The 18,754-nt window shown below is 35.3% G+C and overlaps 1 protein-coding gene across 9 annotated transcripts in view; it reads left to right on the forward strand.

Moving 5' to 3' along the window:
* The window catches only part of unc-104 (kinesin family member unc-104), a 28,146-nt gene extending 10,092 nt beyond the window's left edge, over positions 1–18,054 (forward strand). For 2 of the 9 annotated variants that reach the window (XM_018548444.1, XM_018548447.1), the window contains exons 2-29: positions 4,053–4,241; positions 4,341–4,423; positions 4,514–4,592; positions 4,889–5,234; positions 5,322–5,577; positions 5,734–5,736; positions 6,011–6,168; positions 6,283–6,422; positions 6,857–6,895; positions 7,644–7,781; positions 7,931–8,377; positions 8,467–8,672; positions 8,751–8,868; positions 9,508–9,680; positions 10,007–10,185; positions 11,988–12,125; positions 12,223–12,341; positions 12,410–12,785; positions 12,997–13,087; positions 13,173–13,288; positions 13,369–13,912; positions 13,982–14,171; positions 14,636–14,883; positions 14,950–15,215; positions 15,817–16,057; positions 16,236–16,372; positions 16,447–16,548; positions 16,692–18,054. In XM_018548444.1, coding sequence (XP_018403946.1) covers positions 4,142–4,241; positions 4,341–4,423; positions 4,514–4,592; positions 4,889–5,234; positions 5,322–5,577; positions 5,734–5,736; positions 6,011–6,168; positions 6,283–6,422; positions 6,857–6,895; positions 7,644–7,781; positions 7,931–8,377; positions 8,467–8,672; positions 8,751–8,868; positions 9,508–9,680; positions 10,007–10,185; positions 11,988–12,125; positions 12,223–12,341; positions 12,410–12,785; positions 12,997–13,087; positions 13,173–13,288; positions 13,369–13,912; positions 13,982–14,171; positions 14,636–14,883; positions 14,950–15,215; positions 15,817–16,057; positions 16,236–16,372; positions 16,447–16,548; positions 16,692–16,791 — 5,133 coding nt within the window. In that variant the 5' untranslated portion in view covers positions 4,053–4,141 and the 3' untranslated portion in view covers positions 16,792–18,054. Of the gene's footprint in view, positions 1–874; positions 1,113–1,276; positions 1,462–4,052; positions 4,242–4,340; positions 4,424–4,513; positions 4,593–4,888; positions 5,235–5,321; positions 5,578–5,733; positions 5,737–6,010; positions 6,169–6,282; positions 6,423–6,856; positions 6,896–7,643; positions 7,782–7,930; positions 8,378–8,466; positions 8,673–8,750; positions 8,869–9,507; positions 9,681–10,006; positions 10,186–11,987; positions 12,126–12,222; positions 12,342–12,409; positions 12,786–12,996; positions 13,088–13,172; positions 13,289–13,368; positions 13,913–13,981; positions 14,172–14,635; positions 14,884–14,949; positions 15,216–15,816; positions 16,058–16,235; positions 16,373–16,446; positions 16,549–16,691 lie in introns of those variants that run through there. The other 7 variants (XM_018548446.1, XM_018548445.1, XM_018548450.1 and 4 more) reach the window with 7 other exon arrangements.
* Positions 18,055–18,754: the final 700 nt, after the last annotated feature.

Raw genomic sequence — 18,754 nt, forward strand, 5'->3', positions numbered from 1 at the left:
CCATGGCACCCACCCCCTTCCTGATGGTGGTTAAAATATGGCACGGTAACCTGAGACATAGGGTGCGACTAGGGATGCTTTAATTTAATAGGATACAGGATATTTTTATTCATTTGCGAATATTAAGTACGGACGATAAGAAGCCTTATGGAGGGTAAAAATGTTCCAGTGGATTATACAAATTCCTGAAGCTATAAAAAGAAATGACGTAGTCTTTTCCAGAATATACATGGAAGGTTTAGAAATACTAATAACTTAGAATAATTAATTGACAAAAAAAGTGAGGGATTAAAAAAGAAAGATTAAACTGTTAAACATTTTACACTTTCTAAAATAGATAATTATGTAATATAAAAAAATAAATAGTATTTTATTTAATGTTGTAAACTTAATACGAAAAATCATATAAAAACCTTCAATTTTTATAATTATTATATCAAATAAATGTCATCGCACTTAAAAAACGAAACGAATCGTATTAATTATTATTGCGACAGGCATTTCGGTTTTTCTTCGCAAAACATTCGTTTTTCTTCGACGGAAGTATATCAATACCCGAGTTCGGTTCGATAGCGAAGGGGTAGGAAGATAGCAGTACCCTACTAAACTTAAGCATCCCTACCCTATAGACGCGCACGACTTCGCGTCCTCGACGACGACGACGACGACGATGGTAGCACGCAGGCGCCCGCGGTGTAACTTCGTCAGCACTCGCTACGACTCCGGGGTGGTGTTGCAACGGGGGTGACGAAGCCGAACGTCCGTCCGCTCGGCGGACAGCAAGCAGTGCAGGATGGTTCGTAACTCGTATGCGTGCGCGCGAGTGTACACGCGCTATAATGACCGTCTACGTGGCCGCTGAGGTTGTCGCGGGTCGCGGATCGTTCAGTGGATGGCCGACGTAGTGACGTATAGAGTGAAGGTGGAGAACGCCGTTGTACCGCGAGGAACGTCGTCTGCGAATCTCCCTTCGTCCAGCCGCTCGCACGTCATTTTTTTTCTTCACGCGAAAGGGAAAGGATCTCTGATCGCGATCGAGACACCCTCGGTCTTTCTTTGGCACTCCCCCGCTCGAGCCCCCCTTTGGCCGTCACTCTTTTCGTCGAGAAGAGGTGAGTCCGACGTCCGTACGACGTCGTAGTCGTATCCTCCGAGCGTGAAGACGATCGATCGTAAAAATCCACATATACACACCGTATACCCGCCGCGCCGTTCCCCGCCTCACACCCCTTCTGGACCTTCCTCCGGCGAACTACACTCGGATACGCCGTTGTATCGATCACGCCGCTGCCGTGATGGATGTTTTGCACGTCGATTACAGGAACGGCCTTGTTGTGTAGAAAGGACGTTTCTTCCGGAAATTTGATCGTCGCGCTCATCCCTTTGATTCCCTCGATCTATTACATCGCGGCCTTTTAGGCGAGCCTCTGTGTGTTATATACCGAACACCTTCGAGAAATGGTAGGTTCTGCTAGAGCTTCAAAGCTCCCTTCGGTTCCTATTTCAATATTCTTACCATACCTACTACCTGCCCAACAAATTTTCAACATTTTACCGTGTACATTTTACAACACAATTTTTATAAGCATATGTATACATATATAATGATAAAATATTGTGCAATATGATTAATAATTAATAAAAGTAAAAATTATTGTTGAACAGCACACTTTTTACTTTACATTATTGTGTTTACATGTTGCCATTTAACATTCTATTAGATGCTTATATTTAATAAATGTTTAAAAATTTTGATAGCGTCAGTCGCCAGTGATCTATCAGTGATCACATATCAAAGTGTTAACATTTGTAAAGTTTACGAAATTCGTTATACATTTAACAAATTATCCATATTACGTGATATATGTATTACATTTTTGTTTCCTGCCAGTAGCGAGATATTTATTTCAAAGAGAAATCTTCTCCCCTTATACCTCATTATTCTTCCTAATTTTTCAATTATATTTCGTTTCCTATTATCTCTTTCTTTTCTCTTCTAATTATTCTATTCTTCCATTATCTCGTTAGGCATTATTCATTTATAATAATCTCTTTTCATAATTTATAAATAATTAGATCTCAATTTAAATCGAGACTTTTCGAATAGTAATGAATAATAGTTTATACGAGAAGCAAATATAATAATTCTCTTCTTTGTTAGAAGGAATATAAGTAAGGATAAGTTTAATTAGATGGTCTCTCCCTAAATCGTGTTACCATCGCATATTGAGAAACTTCTCCGTCTTGTTAGCATCGGTTGGACTTAATTATCCATTCATGCGAATTTTCATATAAGACGTCATAACTCTTGATAACTAATTTACACGCATAAGTTGCGCAGTTTCTATGCCTTCAGGTTCAATTCTTTCAACGAGAGTATTGACAACTGGTTGTCATCCATCAACTTGCAGATTTTTTTGTAGTTAATATGCTCTTTTAAATATCACACGAAATGATTTTAAATAAACAAAGTTAAATAATACAAAAAAGAAAATATGGTTTCTTACATTTTGGCAATATCAATACGTATTTGATAACATATGCAATAATATTGACATATTTGTATATAATATATTAATACATCGTATTTTTTTTAATTATCGACACGCACAATTTCCAATTAGCAATGCATGAATTTATTATCTCACACACTCCTCACATCGATATATAATGACGTCAATATACCTTCGTAATATATGACATCCATCATTCGTCTTAACAATATTGATTTGTGAATATTTATAGAAAATTAAACGAGCTTGATTCTTCGTTAAATAAGTTTTTTCTGACATAATATGATATTGTGAGATTTGACTAACCGAATATTTGGAGAATTGATCTGTTTAGATTATTTTCTTTCTTCGTCCATGAGTTCGTTTGTCTTCTTTCCAAATGCTTGCCGATTAGTCAAAATGAATATTTCGTCTCTCGTATTAATGTGACACTCTTTCCTACAAATATAGATCGGTCACAGTACTAATTAATTATTCTCCCGTATTCGATAATTCACGTATTTCTGAACGGATCAATGCCCGCACAAGTCTTCTACAACGCTTGTAAATATATATACCTAAATATACGATCGTTATCACATTTGACCGGCTAATTATTATATGAATTGCTCGAATTCCATTTGAACGTAGAAATCTTACATCTAATGAGACGCTAGACAGCATATTTGCATAAATGTAAATAATGTGAAGCGCAATTCAAATTTAAATTTGACAAAAGTACGGGTCATTTTTATAACGATCATTAAGAATGAATTTAATGTAAAATAATCCATTTATTTTCAGTGGTTTAGGTCAACAATTAGCGATCCCTGCTCAAAAAAATATGTTTCGCATATGATAAAAAATATATAATGTATTCTAAATGTGATAAAAACACATTTGTGAATTATATAGTATTTAATAATAAGTCTGATATAAAGAATGATCCATTTGATTTCAGTAGTTTAGATTAATGATTAACGATCCCTGTATAAAAAATAAATTCAAGAAAAGAAATATACTACGGCATATTCAAGAACAAGAGTTACTGTAAAGTTATTTATCTAGTTTTAGTAGTTTAAATCAACGATTAACTGCCCCTATATGAAAAATATTTCGCGACATGAAAAAGTATACCATGTATTTTTAATTTAATAAAGAAATATAACAAATACTAAAATCTTTTTAGGACAATTGATAAACAATAAACAATAAACAAAAAAAATATAAATCTTATATAATCTTTAGGAATAAATCTGTTGTAAAGTGATCTGTTTGGTTTCAGTGATTTAGATCAACGATTAATAAGGTGTGAAAAATATTCCGTCCACAAATATATCGTATAAACTATATGCTAGGCTTTTTACTCTTTTCTTATTCACCTCCATAGAAAAGTATTATCGGAATAATATATTAATAACTGAGATATATTCTTAGATATGAAGACTATAGATCGAGTTCCGTAGCAGGTTTTTTTGCCGTATACTTGCAATAATGTCATTAATCGCAAAACTGATTAATTTGATAACGACACAATTAAAGGACGTTATTTTATTACAGAGAGACAAGCAAAAGAGGAAGCTATCCCCAGCACCGCCGCCGGTTTGATCCGACGTTGAATTAAAAAAAGAAGAAAAAAGATAGGAAAAATGTCGTCGGTTAAGGTGGCGGTGAGGGTACGGCCCTTCAACTATCGTGAGATCAGTCGTCAGGCACAATGTATCATAGAAATGACGGGGAGTACTACTTGTAAGTACTACTTCTAACATACAGTTCAAATCGAGCAACTTATAAAATAATTATTAGTTCATCGTGTACATACCTGATTCGTTATTTTTACTGTTACAGCCATAGTGAATCCAAAAGCTACACCAGGAAGCAAAGAAGCGGTCAAGAGCTTCAATTATGATTATTCCTACTTTTCTATGGACGTAAGTATCTATACCTTTTCATTGTAGTAATTATTGACGCGATATCTTTATTCTTAATTGGGGTAAAGCTTAATTTTTAAATTATTACAGCCAAATGACGAGAATTACTCAACTCAGCTCATGGTTTATAAAGATATCGGCGAAGAAATGTTGGAACATGCTTTTGAAGGTAAATATTAATTAACAATGCATAAAAGACATTTTTGCTAATAATTTGTTTAAAAAATCATTTAAAGAAATAATTAAGACAATATTGTATTTTAGATATAAATGAATAACGATGTAAATGAATAATGATGTAAATAAATAATTTTTATATAAAATATAATTATAAATAATCACATGTTAATAATTTTAGTTTTTAGATAAATTTATAAAAATCATTATCTTTCAAAGCAAAAAAAATTTGATTAATTTATATTAGTTTATATGGTATAAGTCCCTTAATTTTATTTTGTGATGCAGGCTATAACGTTTGCATTTTTGCATACGGTCAAACTGGCGCCGGTAAATCTTACACCATGATGGGCAAGCAAGAAGAAGGGCAGGAAGGAATAATACCACAAATTTGCAAGGATTTGTTTAGGAAAATCAGTTACACATCTAATGAGCGATTGAAGTACTCGGTAGAAGTGAGTTACATGGAAATCTATTGCGAGAGAGTGCGCGATTTGTTAAATCCGAAAAATAGGGGAAATCTTCGAGTAAGGGAACACCCTCTTTACGGACCTTACGTCGAAGATCTTTCCAAGTTAGCTGTATTATCATATGAAGACATTCACGATCTCATAGACGAAGGCAACAAGGCTAGGTTCGTTTCACGCTCAGTAACTAAAATTTTATAAAAATTATTTTTATAGCATTGTGCGCAATACGTGTTATTGAAAATATATTCTAGGACTGTCGCAGCAACCAACATGAATGAAACATCTAGTAGATCACACGCAGTTTTCACGATATTCTTTACACAACAACAACAGGATAGTATTACTGGTTTAATGACGGAAAAAGTTAGTAAAATATCGCTGGTCGATTTAGCCGGATCCGAGAGAGCTGATTCAACGGGTGCGAAAGGAACACGATTGAAAGAAGGAGCCAACATTAACAAGAGTTTGACGACTCTCGGAAAGGTTATCAGTGCCCTTGCTGAAATTGTAAGTATCATACTTTGCTCAATTCTGTCACATTAAATACTAAATTTATTTTATATTATTTTTATATTAATTTATTTTATATTATTATATTATTTTATATTATATAGTATTATTTTTATGTCATTATTTTACTTGTTTGCTGCTTTGGATTGTCAGGCGGTAAGTTCATTAAAACTAATATTATAATTTAAAGAATATTTAATAATAATAAGTATTGCACGTTAAAATAATATATTTAATTGTAATATTTTGTAATAATATATATTGGGTGCTTCCTATTTAGTGACATAAGTCGACACAAAAATCATTCTATTTTTCTTGACATTTAGAGAGTAACATAGGTAGAAAGACATTTTTGTCGATTTATATCGATTTGTACTACCAAATAGAAAACACCAATAATAATTTTCGACAAATTTGTGTTTCTCTATAGGCAACAAAAAAGAAGAAGAAAGCCGATTTTATACCATACAGAGACTCTGTTTTAACATGGTTGTTGCGGGAGAACTTGGGCGGAAATTCAAAAACTGCTATGATTGCAGCAGTTAGTCCTGCCGACATTAATTACGATGAAACGCTTTCAACTTTACGGTAAGATTTATTATTTACTATATATTTTTCGAACTAATTCTTGATATTTGAATTAATTAATTAATAAGCGTTTAATTAATGCTTAGACCTAACAGGCTTACGTTTTATTCGTAGGTACGCGGACAGAGCGAAACAAATTGTCTGCAAAGCCGTGGTCAACGAAGACGCGAATGCGAGACTTATCAGAGAACTCAAGGAAGAGATACAGAAATTGCGGGAACTTCTAAAACAGGAGGGTATCGACGTACAAGAAGGTAAATTAAAGATATTAGTTTTTAAAAAATTATTAGAAATTATTACGTTAAATCAAATTAGAGGACCTTTTAATTATAGAAAGCATATACAGACGAGGACAGACTGCATATAGATATTCTTAATTGAATATATAACGATTAAATATAAATAAAAAATATTTTAAATTAAAATCGCCTATTTAAATTCACGGAATGTGCAGAATATTAAAGTGTTATTCATCATAAATATAACTCATTTTATCTATTATGTCAATTATTGACTAATATAATAATAATAATTATATAGATTATAACAGAAATTGTTCAGAGAGAATCATAATGTACGTGTCGCATACGTGAATTCTTGGCTGCTATAAACTAATTGCAATTACACAGCGCGCGACAGGCAACCCATTCACATAGTATTTTCTTTGTTTTCCTTGCGCTCGACGTAGGGCCAGATGGCAAAGTTACATACGAAAAGAAAGAACCTAGTAAGTAAAAATGCTAACAATCCATTGCAAGCAAAAAAATACAGCCAAGACAGGCATCAATTGCGCAACCCTCTTTCGTAGATATTTTATTGTTTTATTTTGTTTATGCGCTCTTATTTTATCGCTAAGCGCATAATACTTGTCAAATTAATACATATATGTCAATCGTCTTATTTTTGTACGTTTGCTTCGCGAATTTCTTTTTCATCATTTACATTTGTATGTATTTGTCTTGTTAATGTCTATTGATTGCGCCCCCCTCTCTCATATATTATATTTCATATAATTAGCAACTCTTTGACACAATTCTGAAAATTTAAATAAAAATCTAAACTAATATAATTCATTATGCTTCTGTTTATATAAAAGCAAAAATATATTTTAAAAATAAAATATTAGGTACATTTATGAAAGAGAAAAATATGTGACACGATAAGGATGCCATATTAATTGAATTTATAATCGAAAGTGCATATAATAGATATCAAACGGCGATTAGGTCATGCTTATATTCATTAGAGCATGCCGGTGCTCTGTAAAAAAATATCAATCAGTTATGTTTCTACGTTTTTAGAATGAATATGTAGCAACAATACAAACTTTACAGCTTCTGAAATACTTCTCTTCATCTACTGCTTTAATTATGGCTTTTGATGTTTTTACGACTCACGATACCGACTCTGACGCAGCCTTGCTATTTTAAATATTACAGCCATTTTGTCGATTCCTAACGATCCTCACTTTACAGGAGATGAAATTATCAGAACGAACAAGCGAAACGAAGAAGACACTAAAGAAACTCGATCAAGAATTTCTTCACATACTACATCCACCATTGCCGAAGAGGCGGTTGAACAATTACAAGCGTCTGAAAAATTAATCGCAGGTTCGTAACTGCAAACTACGATTATTCTGATAGTCTTTTCTATTCTTATCTCATTGATAATTAATTATAAATACACAGCGCAAAAATTAACAAGTGTCTTTATAGTAAGTATTTTAATTATTAAGTATTTGATTCTACTTTTGTTTTAGAACTGAACGAAACATGGGAAGAGAAGCTGAAGCGAACCGAATCGATTCGCTTACAACGCGAGGCAGTATTCGCCGAAATGGGAGTCGCTGTGAAAGAGGATGGCGTCACAGTAGGCGTCTTCTCTCCTAAGAAGACACCGCACTTGGTGAATTTAAACGAGGATCCTCTCATGTCAGAATGTTTGATATATTACATCAAGGACGGATTCACACGTATTGGTAGTGCCGAGGCGCACGTACCTCAGGATATCCAGCTGTGTGGTCCACACATACTTAGGGAGCACTGCGTTTTCGAGAATCACGAGGGGATTATAACTCTTATACCAAAGAACGGAGCTTTGATTTATGTCAACGGTCGCGAAGTAACCGAGCCACTTATCTTAACGACTGGCTCACGTGTTATCTTGGGAAAAAGCCATGTTTTCCGATTTAATCATCCAGACCAAGGTATGCAATACTCGGATTTATTTGTTAATGCATTATAGACATTTCTTGAAATGTATGAATAAAATATATCTCTATGTTTAATTAAATAGTACGTGAACGGATAGCGAACGGATCGCCGGCAGAAACTCCCGGAAATAACGAACCATTAGCGGACTGGAATTTTGCACAGGTCGAGCTATTAGAAAAACAGGGAATCGATTTAAAGGCTGAAATGGAAAAGAGATTACTTGTACTGGAGGAACAGTTCCGTAAAGAGAAGGAGGAAGCTGATCAATTGTTTGAAGAGCAGCGAAAGGTACGTATAATACGAATGCATACATCGTGTCTTTTTAATTCATCATTTAATTGTGACAATGATTATTACTGTGAATAGAGCTACGAAGCACGAATAGATGCATTACAGCGACAAGTGGAAGAACAAAGTATGACAATGTCTATGTATAGCAGTTACACGCCAGAAGATTTCAACAACATCGAGGAAGATATTTTCGGTGAGTATGGAAAAATATGTCGCTTTCTTAATATGTTTTAGTATAGCTATGCCTGATCGACTGGGCTTCGTTCTATTGTATCTTTCACGTAACTCTTCAGATTTACAAATGTCTTTCACATCATCAAAAATTTACTGCATGCTATTGTACAGCGCCTTATATTGTATGTTGTCGATGAGACATAGCACATTTGAAATATACTTGACACTTTGATTTCAACACTAAATTGTGAGCTTAATAAATCTAGTATATTGTTTTAATAATTTGTTGTTTTTTATGTCTTAATATAATTTATATTACAATAATAAGTTATATAAATAGACCGAGAAGTGTTTAAACATAAATAAGAGAGACTTGTATTTATGTATTGAATATATATTGAAATATGGATGTTATCAAGCACTTGCTTTGATCGAAAATGATTTTTTTAAATAATTTATATTATTTCTTTAAATAATTAATAAAGTAATAAATATATAAAATTGCCGTTCACAAATGAATAATGAGATTCTTATAAATTTTATACGCCACCCAAATATGAATGATATGACAGTCAAAGTGTCAATAAAGTAACTAGTATTATTTCATCAAACGCTTGGCTTCTCTGACTGTTTTTTCTCGTAATGGCTTGCATTTCAGTCAACCCATTGTTTGACGCAGAGAGCAACTGGACTGAGAGAGAGTTTCAACTGGCCGCTTGGGCCTTCCGCAAGTGGAAATATCATCAATTCACAAGTTTACGGGACGATCTTTGGGGCAACGCGATATTCCTTAAAGAGGCTAATGCTATATCTGTTGAACTAAAAAAGAAGGTATAATCGCGGATGTACGACGGAAAATTCTTGGCACGGCTTTCTTTCACTTGCGTTTATTACCTCTGCACCTCTATTCCCGTATCGTTTCGAATATGAACTTTGAACTTCTTTTAATGTCAATAACGACACGATTATTACGTTTATCCGTATTACCTTCGCGCAATCTATATGCTTTTTCGAATGTAATAATAATTTGCAAAATTAATATTGCCAAAGAAAATTTACATAAAAATGATATCTATTAAATATGTGAATATTTTAAAAACCAAGGAAAAGGTATTTCCGTTGTGTAACCGGTTTTATAACATTAATTTTTTGTTTAGGTTCAATTCCAATTTACCTTACTTACGGACACTCTTTATTCGCCTCTACCTTCGGATCTCTTGCCCGTTATGGATGAAGAAGAGGAGGATGAAAGACCATTCCCACGCACGATTGTTGCCGTAGAAGTTCAAGATATGAAAAATGGTGCCACGCATTACTGGACCTTGGACAAGCTAAGGTTTGCTTTATTGCTTCATTTTACATTTTACGACGGCACTTGTTTAATCAACAGAGCATTCGTGCTGGTACAGATAAAATGTATTTTACCGCTAAGAAAAAAAGAAATAATTTTTATTAATAATCACCAATTTGCCAACAAAATCAAATGGTTTATGGAGTAATTTGTAACTAAATTACAATGGCATTAAATCATCCAATTTATACATTCATCTAGCACGTTTTCTACAATTGTGTTTCAATTCCTCATTATAACTGAAACAAGATCATTTTTTTCATCCAATGTTCGACAATTTCTTTTCTGTTTCGTTATCGTCGCACGAATGCACTTTTCGCGCTCAATGAAAACTATGAAGATTATATCGACCCATGTTAAAAGTAATATAAAAATTTAATATTGTTTGGCGTATGCCTTATTGTTTATTTTTCTCTTAGGCCACTTATACTTTTATATTTTAACATTTTTATAACAAAATGCAGTCGCGATGTGATCAAAAATTCTTCCGTGCGCACTATGCATTGCATAGATACGAGTTGAATTTTGAGTCGCGGGCCTTTTTTCGTTAATCGAGCGAGAGTGAATTCGCAGCTTATACTAAAGTAAAACTCGATCCACATTCGTCCCGCTGAAAAAATCGCACGGCCCACTCACGCGAAGTAATGACATGTATAACTTGTAGACAGCGCTTGGAGCTGATGCGACATGTGTACAACGAGGACTCGAGCCCCAGCACTCCGGAGGCCAAAGAGGATATTTTCCAATGCCTTACGGTCTACTCTAATCCGAAGTTCTCGCTCGCAAATCTTTTGCCTTCGAGGTTGGTGCTCGAATGCGCGAGGCTCTCCTCTTCGCCATGTAATACGCTTTAAACGCCCTCGGCCTTCGAAGATTCTCCTTATCGCTGGCGCAAAAGTCCGTTTTCATCACCGTGCGTTTTATCGTCCTTTGCTCTGTCTGTCTTGAGAGGCTTTTCTCAATATATGGTAACGCTATACCCTCCGGCGCGGATACAAACGAAACGGGCTTTGCACTTTGAACTTGCAAAACTTATCGGTTGAATCTGCATGGTTTCCTTTGATAGATTTGTAGCGCAAACGACGCAAATCGAATTGGAATGAGTACGAGTCCTCGTCTCGCCAAAAGTCATGCCATCGTTGACGCAGCACTGCTTCCGCTGCTGTGGATATCTCTATTGCTATCTGAATGTAAAGAAAAGCGTCTCGTCGCATTCTATGCACGTCTATCTTAACACTGACACATCTTCTAATCATCTTCTGCTGAGCTCGTGTCCTCACTATTTCGCTTTCCAATTTTGTCATGCACGTACATTTAATCAGCTCGATCAAGAAAGTGATGAAAAAAAATATATATATAAACGCGTAAATAGAAGACTCGATACTCTTTATAACAAATGTATGTATATTTCAATATCTTTTTATCAATTGTTACATAGCGCTTGCTTACAAATATAATATAAATATTATAACATTTACCCTTATTATGAAACAAAAAATTATTCAAACTCGCAGCCATGAACAATATATTAATATATATATATAAAATTTGATTTTTACATGTGTGTGTGCGTGCGTGCGTGCGTGCATACTTAATTTTCTGCTAAAACATATAAGTAAAGGGTAAAAAATGTTGAATACCAAATATCCAATAAAATCTAAACAAAGAAATTTTAGATGAACTAAAACACACTTGGACGACTTAACACACGAGTTACAATTGCATTCGCATAACTTGATTCTTTCTATTGGAAATAGCAGCAAACGATAATTCCATCTGCTTTTCAGGCAAAGGCTAGAACTGATGCGCGAGATGTATCATAACGAGGCCGAGCTCTCCCCGACGTCTCCAGACTTCAATATCGAATCTATCACGGGAGGCGATCCATTTTATGACCGATTTCCGTGGTTCCGCATGGTCGGCAGGTAAACGAACGTAATTTAAATGTCATTATGATTTTCCTGGTTTTTTCTTATCTTTTTGCTTTTGATTATTATGCTAATCTAATATAAAATTTTTCAGAGCTTTCGTATATCTGAGTAATCTCATGTACCCGGTGCCATTGATCCACAAAGTGGCTATCGTGAACGAGAAGGGTGATGTTAAGGGTTACTTGCGAGTCGCTGTACAAGCCGTAGTTGGTGCGTAACGTATCTGCGTTTCGCGTCTGTCGCGTATATAAGATGTACATAACGAACCCTTCTTCTAGAAGAGGAAAACAGTGAATACTCAAGTGGCGTCAGACAATCAGCTCGAATCTCCTTCGAGGACGACTTGTTCGGCGGGCATAAACATAATAAACGCAACTCGCTACTGGCTCCGACTCTAGAGAAAAATCGACAGATTATGCTGCACGAAGAGCGCGTAGTCGAAGGACATAACGAGATTAATCCGAAGGATATGAAAGACGAGGACGATATAGGAGATGCCGACAGCGGCAGAGGTGATAGCTCAGTTTCGAGTGATATGAAGGAGGAAGAATTGCCGGATCACTTGCAACCCGGTGCAGAATTCACTTTCAGGGTAACGGTCCTACAAGCTATGGGTATTTCCACGGAGTACGCTGACATTTTCTGTCAGTTCAAGTAAGTGTTTATTTCTTATTTTAACATAACATATCCTCACAAGGAACACGCAAGTTAACGAGAAATCAATATGGTGTCCAAAAGACTTTATCTAAATACTTAAAGTCAACAAATAGTCAAATTTTGTAAAAAAAAAATCATTTTGACATTAAAATTCGTCATTTTGACTTTCTCTTGACTTGGTGTGTTCCTCGGGTAATTACTTTTACAGCTTTCTACATCGACACGATGAAGCTTTCTCGACAGAGCCGGTAAAGAACACGGGCAAGGGTAATCCACCTGGATTTTATCACGTACAGAACGTAAGTTGAATATAGAGAAAACTCAGGTCTAAAATTTGGTAAAAATTAAAGTTTGCTAATCAATAATATCTCTCTATTAATACAGATTACAGTCACGGTTACGAAATCCTTCTTGGAATATCTGAAGACTCAACCTATTGTCTTCGAAGTATTTGGCCATTATCAGCAACATCCGTTGCACAAAGATGCGAAACTGGAATAGTGAGTGCTAATCATAAACACTAGTTCTTTTAAATTTTGCGTCATAAAAAAATGTCATAATCACATTTGTATTCACATAGCAGTGTACGACAACCACCGAAGAGGATGCTACCACCATCCATACCGATCAGTCAGCCAGTTCGTTCGCCGAAATTTGGGAGTGTTCTGCCGTCTCCCAGTACATCGCATGTACACGCTAAATACGATGTATTGGTGTGGTTTGAGATCTGCGAATTGGCACCGAACGGCGAATACGTGCCATCGGTAGTGGACCATAGCGACGATCTACCATGCCGTGGACTGTTCCTACTCCATCAGGGCATACAGCGACGTATACGAATCACCATTGTGCACGAACCGGCTTCCGAATTGAGATGGAAAGACGTACGCGAACTTGTAGTTGGCCGTATACGAAACACCCCGGAACCTGAGGAAGAGGATAATGACTCGTCTGTGCTTTCACTGGGCTTGTTCCCTGGCGAGTATCTCGAAATTCCTGGAGACGATCGGACTATGTTCAGATTCGAAGCAGCTTGGGACAGCTCTCTGCACAACTCGGCTCTGCTCAATCGAGTCACATCCTACGGAGAACAAATCTTTATGACTATCTCCGCGTATCTTGAGGTACGTAGTAAATATTTTTATGATTTGTGGAAACACATTTCTTATTCTTTTCACTTGTATTGGTTTTAGCTGGATAATTGTGGAAGACCTGCGATTATTACGAAAGATTTGAGCATGATCATCTATGGGAGGGACGCGAGAGTAGGGCCACGCTCACTCAAGCACCTATTTAGCGGCAGCTATCGCAACCAAGAAGCGAATCGACTCAGCGGCGTCTACGAATTAGTGTTACGTCGTTCTTCGGAAGCAGGTAGCCCAGGTTTGTTATGTCTAACCATAGCGTAGTCCCGTGTTCTACTTAACATCACATTCAAATAGAATAACGTCTCACTTTTCAAACTATATTATTCTATCCGCGACATATCTTTTATCTACATCTACTTAAAAGATATATCTTTTTAATGACTTTTTAAACGTTGAAACCAAAATATTATTCTTAATTTGAAAAAAAAAAGAAAGGAAGCAATGTTTAAATATACTTTTGATTATTTTAAAGTCATACATTATGATAATGTTGGTTATTCTGACTCTAAAATATTAATATTAATACAAAAAGATACAATTAATAAGTACTGCCCTTCTGCACTATTTCTCAGTATAACATTTCTTCGATTAACATTTAATAAACAATAATGGTTTTATATTTAATTATACTTTTGGTTTTTTTTCCTATTTTTTGTTATCCTCCCCTTCCATCCATTTTCCCTCCATATATATTTATAGGAGTTCAAAGACGTCAACGTCGCGTCTTGGACACGAGCTCCACATACGTTCGGGGCGAAGAGAATCTTCACGGATGGAGACCGCGTGGAGATAGTCTCATATTCGATCATCAGTGGGAACTCGAGAAGTTGACGAGGCTGGAGGAAGTAGAGAGAGTGCGACATACATTGTTGTTGCGAGAGAAGCTCGGCATTGACAAAGTACCATTTTGCAATAAGCCTCTGCACGATTTTACGAAGAGCGAAAAGGTAATCGCATTTTATATTAATTATTAAATGCAACATAGAATTGTGTATAATTTAAATCTAATACAGGACGTGTGTAATATGGTGGCAAAGGCCACAAACGAGCCACATGCCAGCCCGGTAAAACTAAAACGTTCGACGAGTAAAGACGTTTACGAACCCTGGGAAATGACCGAAAGAGAACGTGAATTGACAACTAAGTACATTAAACTCATCCAAGGAAGAATTCCAAGCAAGGAACCGATATTATTATCCGATGTTTCGCCCGGAGAAGACACTATAACCGATTTATCCGCGTCTATGATGTCCTCGGTTATATCGTCTTCATCTCAAGAGTCAGTATATGCGAAAGCTAACGATTTTTTAGAGCAAGTAACCTTCTCTGCATGCCCCTAAGTGCTCTTGCTAGTAGCGATTATCCATGCTTTGTTTCATCATATTATTACGTTTATTTCTAAAAAAAAAAAAAAAAAAAAAAAAAAAAATCATTATTCAAAAAATCTCGGTTCATTCAAAAAAAAAAAAAAAAAAAAAAAAAAGAAAAAACAAATCATTATCCGAAAAATCTCGGTTCATTCGTTATCGAATACTCCTGATATGTATGCTGTATAATTTTGTTACAGTCCGATATGTACGAAATGAGACATGAAAAATGGTGTTTGATCTCATTTTTTACTTATTGTTGTGTAATGGGGCGGTCGATTACACATTTTTTTCAGCTTGACTCAACGTATATTATCGCGCTTTCTCAAATTGATTTAGCTTTTGAGACATCTGCTTTTGCATTCATTCGTTTCAAAGTGTGGCAGTTCGAGACTTAAGTGCCAAGACATGTCGAGACAACCACTAGCATGATTGGTCGGGGTTATGCTGGAGTGTTACTTGCAGACTGCTGGTATTATAGTATAGGAGCAGGTCTAAATCGTGTCTCCTTAGGTTGAGTTCGCCGGAAAGGGCTAGACTGCAAGAACTTCAGGAGAGCATATTGGCGAGCGAGTCGGCTAATCAGACTTGCACTGTCGCGCCGCCACCGCTTGGATCATCCTCACCGTCGAAGGAAAACCTGGTATTGTACGTGCCAGAGGTGGAAGAAATACGCATAAGTCCGGTAATCGCACGGAAAGGTTACCTGAACGTTCTCGAGCACAAAACCAATGGCTGGAAAAAACGCTGGGTGGTACGTCCTTTGCCGTTATCTAATTTAAATTTAAAAGAAAAGAAAGATATGTACTTAAATATAATGTATTATAAATTATTTTCAAGTTATATTATGTGATAATATTGAGTTTTATTTTTAAAAATTATTGATTTTAAAAAGATTTCAATATCTATACGTTTCTTCTTTATCATTTCAGGCTGTTCGTCGACCGTATGTTCTCATTTTCCGAGAGGAGAAAGATCCCGTCGAAAGGGCATTAATTAATTTGGCTACGGCTCAAGTTGAATACTCCGAAGATCAGCTGGCTATGGTGAAAGTACCGAATACTTTCAGGTAAGTTGTTCGCGAATAAAGAAGTAAGTAAAAATGCGATTGTGCAACATGTACTGAAATGTCTGTTTATGTAGTGTCGTCACCAAGCACAGAGGATATTTGCTGCAGACTTTAGGTGATAAGGAGGTCTACGACTGGCTGTATGCGATTAATCCTCTTCTAGCTGGTCAAATTAGGCATGTATAATATAGTATGAATTTATTTCGCTTCGTTTATATTAATATAAATCACGAAAATTCCAATTAATTATACACATTATTTTATACATGATAAATTATAGAAACTAAATTATAGGTAGAATACTTAATAACTATTGTAGGTCGAAACTTGCCCGTAAAGGTCCAGCTCCGAATTTAAGCAATGGTGCGCCAATTGGTATGACACCACAACTGGAGCAGCAGAACAATCAGACCAAGTGAGTGGTTGACACTATGGCCGGGGTAACGAGTGCAATAGCAAAGGCGTCGGAGAAAATGCTGTGTTGGTCACACTCGGCCTTAGAGTCCCAAGACTTCTGCAACTTTCGATTCCCGCTACTTTTTGATTGACAAAGCGGAGGCGAAGCTGTCCCTTGAGACTATCGGCAGCATATTAATATCGACGTTTTAATTTACACAGCGTCCCTTTAGCACGTTACAAGGCAGTCAGAGTGAGGAAAAAAGGAGAAAAGAGAAGGAATATGGTGCTCGTCTTTCGAAGAAGTTACAAATGTACGTACAAATGCATTCAGTTACACACTGTGTTGGAAAAAAAATGTTCGTTTTTCAGTCTCTCCGTACATTTCGAATTTTTATTCGAAATGCTCTCCACGTCGACGAGACGAGATCGCGCGCGAATCGTTTTTTTTATTTCCGTAACGCATATATTAACATATACGCGATACTTCTTATGTACACGACGTATGAGGAAGATAAAAATGCATTTATGCCTAATAAATAAACATATTCCTAAGACGATCACTGAAAATGTGTAGAAGAGAAAGTGAGAAAGAGAGGGAGAGAAAGAAAACAATACGAAAAGAGAGAAAGAAAGAGAGAAAACAAAATAAACGAGAGATAAAAAGATATTAATAATTTCACACACATACGTAAGCTTAACGATCACATAGTACGCGAAAAATTATAACGGTGAAAAAAAGAGACCATTAACATTTTGTAAACTGGTTCAAATAAATTGATAAGATTCGTTTAAGATAGTTCTCTATCTAAGGCCCGATTGCACCAACGTGATTTCGATTTTAAGCGAGACTTAAACTGTCTCTCTTTCGGCTTTAATACGAGATAGATAGAGTTTTAAGTATCGCTTAAAATCAAGTAATGTTGATGCAACTGGGCCTAAGCATTTTAGCATCGTAACGATTGTTTAAAAGAATAAAAATAATTTTTTATAAAGATTACATTTTTATTTCGTTCAATAATCGTTTTCTTTCACTCGATCAAGCAAATTAAATACATACACCGATACTGGTTATCCGATTTACGTATGAAAGATCGGATATATTGCTGTACACGCAATCGATCGGCCGTCGCTCGATGAAGATTTTATTTTCTTAAGTAAAAACTAAAAAGCAACGAAGTGAAAGGGAGAGAGAGAGAATCGTTACTTCTTGAAGCATAAAACTCGTAGAATTCTTTATTTTCATGTAATTCTAAATATTTATTCGTACCGAAACATTATTCCCCCCCTCGATATAAGATAATTTTTACATCCTCTCCTATTTTAAGATATTTGCAAATTTTCTGTACATATTTTAGCTATTACTTATTTACTTAGCCGCCACCTTCTTGATTATATAAATGAGTTAAAAAGTGAAAAGCAAAAGTCTTTAAGAAAAGCTCGAGTATACAAGCAATAATTAAGCATTATTTTTTAATTTTATTGAGCCTTATAATTATATAATTCACGCGGGCGAAATTATGCGTTTTATATTATCACAATGTATTATTTTAATTTCACTTTTTCTTATATTAGACATGTGTTTGGTATTGATACCTGTAACTTTTTAAAGAAATTATGTAATTTGATTAGATTGAGTGTTAACATTAGAGTCCGTATTAAATTTATTAATTCATGTTTGGAACATCAAGTTTCTAAGGATTTTTCTAAGTTTCTGTTTCTAAGGATTTTTGCTCTTTGTCTAAAAATAATGTAAAAATCTTGCAACGCGTATATTTATGAATTTCATTTGCAATTTTAATACGGAATTATGAGATGTGTAATTGTATTTTTTTTTCTTTAATTGTTATGTTGCAATATTGTGCATATATACATTTAATTTACCTATATTTTAAAAATATTTGTTCCTATTTTAATGCTAAATCAATAAAAATTGGCAACATGTTAATTGTCATTGATGAATTTTGAGACGAAAATCATAAGAAG

This window comes from Cyphomyrmex costatus, unplaced genomic scaffold (assembly GCF_001594065.2).
Source record: "Cyphomyrmex costatus isolate MS0001 unplaced genomic scaffold, Ccosl1.0 scaffold72, whole genome shotgun sequence".
NCBI lineage: Eukaryota > Metazoa > Arthropoda > Insecta > Hymenoptera > Formicidae > Cyphomyrmex > Cyphomyrmex costatus.